The 6,000-nt window shown below is 30.6% G+C and overlaps 2 protein-coding genes across 2 annotated transcripts; one reads left to right on the top strand and one right to left on the bottom strand.

Annotated features, from left to right (window-relative positions):
• Positions 1 to 1,100: 1,100 nt before the first annotated feature.
• On the bottom strand, positions 1,101 to 2,931 carry LOC111041878 (piggyBac transposable element-derived protein 3-like). The gene is made up of 3 exons (XM_022326311.1): positions 2,606 to 2,931; positions 1,328 to 2,541; positions 1,101 to 1,216 (listed from the first exon to the last, which is right to left on the bottom strand). The coding sequence occupies exons 1-3, from the start codon at positions 2,929 to 2,931 to the stop codon at positions 1,101 to 1,103; spliced, it is 1,656 nt and encodes a 551-aa protein (XP_022182003.1).
• Positions 2,932 to 4,879: 1,948 nt separating this feature from the next.
• LOC111041876 (zinc finger BED domain-containing protein 1-like) lies at positions 4,880 to 5,722 on the top strand. Its single transcript, XM_022326310.1, has one exon. The coding sequence runs from the start codon at positions 4,880 to 4,882 to the stop codon at positions 5,720 to 5,722; it is 843 nt and encodes a 280-aa protein (XP_022182002.1).
• Positions 5,723 to 6,000: the final 278 nt, after the last annotated feature.

Below are 6,000 nucleotides of genomic sequence, written 5' to 3'. Positions count from 1 at the left end.
TTCCTTTAGCTCTAAGAGGTAATATTATTTTTCAACACGACGGTGCTCCAGCTCACAATGCTCACATAGTTCGCGAATATTTAAATGCACAATTTCAAAATCGATGGCTAGGAACTTACGGACCCATTGAGTGGCCACCACGATCACCTGACCTTACGCCACTAGATTTTTTTTATGGGGACACTTGAAAACAATAGTGTATGCCGATCCTCTTATAAATCTTCAAAATTTAAAAGATAAGATAACAGCAACATGCAATCGACTGACTGATGAACAAATTACTGATGCAACAAATAAAGAATTTATGCGGCGCGCTGAAGCATGTTTTGTTCACGGAACAATTTATTCGTTAGATTTTTTTTTTATTTTTAGATTTTTATTAATTAAATAAATTGGTAACTTAAATAAGAATTGAATTTGTTATTAATTATTAATACGTTCTAATAGATCCATTAAATGTAAAGAAATAAACAACATACTAATTTACGTTTTTTCTGCTATAATAAGTTATGATTTATTACACATGAAATTTATTTATTTATTTATTTCATGCATGAAAAATTTTTTTTTAATTTTTTTTTTAAAATTTTTTTTTATCACAACGTACATGTACTAAGGAATTGAAGAAAAATGTAAAAAAAATTATTTTTTTTTAATTCAAGTTAAAAATCACTTTTTATTAAATGTCCTCATTTGAGAACACTGTGCATAATTATTGCAAAGTAAAAAAAAAATATAATAACATAATATAATTTTTTTTAAATCAGTTCTTTCTGAAAAATATTTAACAAATTAGTAAACATAAATATAAAAATAAAATAAATTCAACGACTTGTTAATAATAATAATAATAATAATAACGCTTATCAAAATATTTAATGATATAAAAAAACAAATTTAGGTAGGAACAAGTGTTACTTATTTTTGGTATGATAATTGCACATGCACTCTGGACACAATGGAACTTCACATTTTTGGCAGATGTATCTAGTTTTTGAATGACAACGTTCTTCATGACATCGATTCGCATTTTTTGCATATGTTTTTAATGGATAATGGTTGTTGTTATCATATCGTATTTCTGCCGGTGTAGACACAACTCAAGTTGGTTTTTTTTTCGGTGGCAGCTGAGTAAATGAGTCTGATTTTCTTCCTCTTTTTGGACTTTGTTTGCCCAATTGTAATAATGTCCAAACTAACGATGCCTTAAATTGCACTAGTGGTAAGTTTGGATCAATTGATTTTTTAAAAAGTATCCACGAGTTTATAATACTTATGTTCAAAAAATGAAAAAATATTCGTAAATACCATTTTCGATTTTTGAAACCATGCGGATAATGTGCTATCATGCGGTCCATAATATCCACACCACCCATGAATCGATTATATTCGCTTATAGCATATGGTCGAGTTATTTCTATTGTTGTTCTTGATTTTCTATCAAATCGTTTTGCCTTGTCTTCGGGAACAGCACCAGCGTATGTTGAGATAGTGTGTACTAATTTATTGTCTTGCCAACGAAGAACTGTTATATTATCATTAGAAGTTGCTAATGATGTCCATCCTCTTTGTAAATATTTACCATCTAGTAAATGATCCTTAATACCAGATACCCTGTTGAGTCTTAAAGTACCCAGTACCAAAATCTGTTGGTCTCTTAGGTGGCGAAGTAATGGAACTGACGTGAATAAATTATCCATAAACAACTTGTGGTTTTTGCCTATTAAGCCATGACAAAGCCTTATAACCGTATCTCTAATAGGACCATAGTGTGATTTTATTGAGGTATTTGAAGCACCTTGGTACAGTTCAAAACAGTTAACGTAACCATCAGAGTTAGCCATGACCCAAACTTTAAACCCCCATTTCTTTGGTTTTGATTTTAAATATTGTTTTTGACTACTTCTACCTTTGAAAGGCACCATCATCTCATCAATTGCTACATTCTCCTCTGGAGTTGCAGCAGCATGAAAAGAATCATGCAGCATAGATAGTATTGGTCTAAGTTTCCAATACTTATCTGATGACGGATCTTTCGTGTTTGGTTTTGATTCATTATTTGCGAAATGCAGAAAACGCTTAATTTCATAGAATCTATTTACCGTCATATTATTTGCTATTAAATCCATTCTCATACCAGGTAAAGATGACCAATACATTCTGACATTAGGATATTTAATGTAAGTCATAGCAATATTTAATGCAAAAAATACCTTCAGCTCATTTGTCGTCAGTTTGAAATTTTCTTTACCACTTTGAATCGCATACCTAATTGTTTCATCTTTTATGTGCTCAAAAATATTATTGGTAAATATCTGATTGAAGAAAGAATATGGAGTGGCATCTGGAGGGTTAATGTTTATTTGGTATTCACCGGAATATTGGGGAACATTATTACTAAAATTATTGTCTTTACCCGCAAACCACTTCGTTTTTCTAACTTTTTTTTTATAGTTATGGCGTTTAGTTTTAGGTACGAAATGTTTGGTCTTACTTTGAACAGGTGAAGTAGATACTTTGGCAACAGATTTATTTTTAGACCTATAAATAACAAAATATGAGATTAATAAATTAATAATAAACATTACTCCTCCTTGTGTACTACCTTGTAATTTTAACAACATTTGTTTCAAATTGATCTTGATTTTGCCACGAGGTACTTGGCTGATTTATCAATAAATCGTCTGTATCTATTACCTCATCATTTATAGCAATACATTCATCTACTTTCTCTAATTCTGTCATCATGTTTCGTTGAAATTCTTCCATTTCTTTGATTTCTTTGAGGATTTGATCTTCTTCCTGTGGCCCTATTATAATTGCATCTTCATGCTCCATATCATCATCGCTTCCACAAAAACTTACTTCTGAATCACTCGGTATTTCTATATCCAGTAAAAACTGAATATCTTTATCCCTGATCTTACTCATATTTTTGATTTTTGGTTGTGAATAATCTAAAACCAAGTATGTACTGTTTTAAAACATATTACAAAACTGTATCTGATTAGGCATAGTGTCTCGTATGAGGACAATTTAATTTCTCGTTTATGCATGATGTCTCGTATGAGGACATTTCATTTATTCTATCCTGAGACTGATATAAAGCGTATATTAACATTATTATGACTAAAATACATTATTTATATTATTAACTAAGTGTATACAAATTATCATTATGGTTACTTACTTTTAAATGTTGATTTTCTAAAACATAATATGACAGGTTTCAGTCGAATGGGAAGACTGAATTTTATTTTTAATTCATGTACATTTTCCCTCCAAAAATGATGATAACAACTAAACTGATGTTAGAAACGATTTATGACTACATGTATAAACACAATTTACACACCCACGGAAGATAATACAATTTTTATTGGTTTTAAATCAAATCGTTAACTAATGTCCTCATATGGGGCCATATGCACGAAGAGGTAGAGAAAATTATTCAGTAATTGAAGTTAAAATAACGTATGAATATCACCGTAATAAATAGTTATAAAAATGTCAATCTTTAACAATCCTATATTAATTATTTTCAGAGTTGCAATCAAAAAGCTGAAAATCGAGCGCATTTTTTTTCTAATTTTTATTTTTTTTTTGAACTGCTGTAACTTGGTCAATTTTTGACTTAGAAAGTTGACTCAACTACCAAAATTCATTAAAAAAATAGGCAAAAAATAATTAGTGGTTAAGGCAGGGGGTTGCCATTTAAAAAAAAAAGTTGATATGCGCATGCGCGTGACTAGTTAAGTAAAAAAAATTCAAAGGCCATAAAAATGTGTATTTTTATGTCATAACAACTGCCAAAAAAACAGAATTCAAATAGCAGGTGTCTACGCAAAGATATTGAGTGTTCTCGATTACCGTTTAAACACTGTATATATATAATTATAATAATAATAATTATAAAAACTTAAACTTAACATAATATAAATAACTCAAATTTATACAGACAGTTGAAAATGAAGAACTTGTTGACAATCCAGATACAGTCAATAATCTGCCATCAACATCTTCATTATCTGCACCATTAAATGAAACAGTCCAAAGTACTTTAGGTTCTCTTTTACATCTACAGCCTTCTGGTACTAGTTCTAATGCAGTAGTATCTTCAATACAAAACAAACGAAAACAAGCAACTATTACTTCCTATGTTCCAAAAAAAATGACTATTGATGTTAAAAAAAAAATTGAATGGCCTTATGAATTTGTTTACTAAAGATTTCCAACCCTTTAAAGTGGTAGAAGACAAAGGCTTTAAAGATTTTGTTCAGCTTCTTAATCCATCATATAAAATGCCTGATCGCCACACAATTTCTAAAGTTCTTATTCCAGCCAAATATCAGAAATGTGTGAATGACACAAAAGAACTTCTAAGAAATGAAGCTATAAGTGGTTGTCTTACAACTGATTGCTGGACTTCCAGAAGCAATATAGCATATATATCCATAACATACCATTTCATTAACACTAATTTTGAACTAAAATCAATATTGTTAGGCTGTAATGAGTTTTCTGAGAGTCATTCTGGTGTTAACTTATGCAAAACAATACAGAAAACTTTAGATGAATGGGAAATATTGAATAGCACAATTGTTTTAGCTGTGTCGGATAATGCCAGCAATATAAAAAACGCATTAAGTTTATTAAAAATAAAATCGTTTGGATGTTTCGCTCATACACTGAACTAATTGTTCAAGATGCGCTCAAACTAGAAATTGACTTGATTGAAAAAATTAAATCTATTATCACACATTTCAAAAAAAGTAGCAGATCATCTCATAAACTAAATGAGTATCAAAGTAATAATGGTTCCAAAATACCTAAAAAACTTTTACAAGACGTATGTACTCGATGGAACTCTACTTATTATATGCTGGATCGTTTTGTAGAATTAGAAGATTCCATACGGGGAACTCTTGGCCTATTAGACAACCCACCTCAAGGACTGACATCAGAACAATGGGTCATCTCTAAACAACTAATCCAAGTGTTACGTCCTTTTGAGGAAGCGACAACAGCAGTTAGTGGTAGCAAATACATGACTGCTTCCATAATTCAAATTATAGCACAAGGACTCAAGAATGTTTGTGAGCTGATGACTCAAAAACTCTTTTCATTACCTGTTCAAAATGTTTTACAAAAATTAATTAGTGGTATGAGTCATAGGGACAGATGGGGGACAATAGAACTAAGTAAAACATTAATTCAGTGTACCTTTTTAGACCCGAGGTTTAAAGATGTTTCCCTTTCAACATCATTGAAACAATCCACAAAAAACGACATAGTTGAACTTACTGCTTCTATAATTTCTGCTAGCAGAGTCCCCAACAATGCTGTTAGAGAAGAAATTGAGTCCATACCACAAGAACATGAAAGTGATAGTAATAGAATATCTATTTGGGACTCAACAGATTCTAAAGTAGCACAAGTACAACCTATGGGAACAGTTACGTCAAGGGCATTAGTAGAAGTTCAACGGTATTTAGAAGAGGCAATCCAAAATAGGAACAGTGATCCTCTTAAATGGTGGTTTGAAAACAAACATAATCATCCTTACTTAAGTCAACTGGCCAGAAATATGTTATGTGCTCTTGGAACATCGGTACCATGCGAAAGAGTTTTCTCCAAAGCGGGACAAGTTTTAAGTGATCGACGCAGTAGTTTAAGCAGCAAAAAGGTGCAAATGCTACTTTTCTTAAATTATAATGAATAAAACTGTTATTATGATTATTTAATTTGTTCTTTGTCTTCAAACTTGTTGTTATTTCCATTTTTTCACTCACAAATATAAGAAAATAGTAAAATAAAATACTTTTATAATCATGTTTAAACTTTAAAAAAATTATGATTTATTTTTTACATCCTCCTAGTTAGTGACTATAGTAGTTGCTATTTAATAGCAGTTTACCACCAGTTTACCTAGTGGCACGGCACGTGATAAATATCACATTTCACATTTATTTCATATTATCATTTTATCATATTATTTTT

Source organism: Myzus persicae, unplaced genomic scaffold (genome assembly GCF_001856785.1).
Source record: "Myzus persicae strain clone G006 unplaced genomic scaffold, MPER_G0061.0, whole genome shotgun sequence".
Classification (NCBI taxonomy): domain Eukaryota; kingdom Metazoa; phylum Arthropoda; class Insecta; order Hemiptera; family Aphididae; genus Myzus; species Myzus persicae.
Note: the sequence above shows the minus strand (reverse complement) of the source record. Positions and strands in the feature narration are given on the sequence as shown.

Bases quoted from the DNA above. Each gene is read 5' to 3' on its own strand.
- LOC111041878 (XM_022326311.1), bottom strand. From the start codon at position 2,931: ATGAGTAAGATCAGGGATAAAGATATTCAGTTTTTACTGGATATAGAA. The intron at 2,542-2,605 runs GTAGTACACAAG...TGTTATTTATAG, and splicing joins AATGTTGTTAAAATTACAAG to GTCTAAAAATAAATCTGTTG. The intron at 1,217-1,327 runs GTTTCAAAAATC...ACTTACCACTAG, and splicing joins GATAGCACATTATCCGCATG to TGCAATTTAAGGCATCGTTA.
- LOC111041876 (XM_022326310.1), top strand. From the start codon at position 4,880: ATGCTGGATCGTTTTGTAGAATTAGAAGATTCCATACGGGGAACTCTT.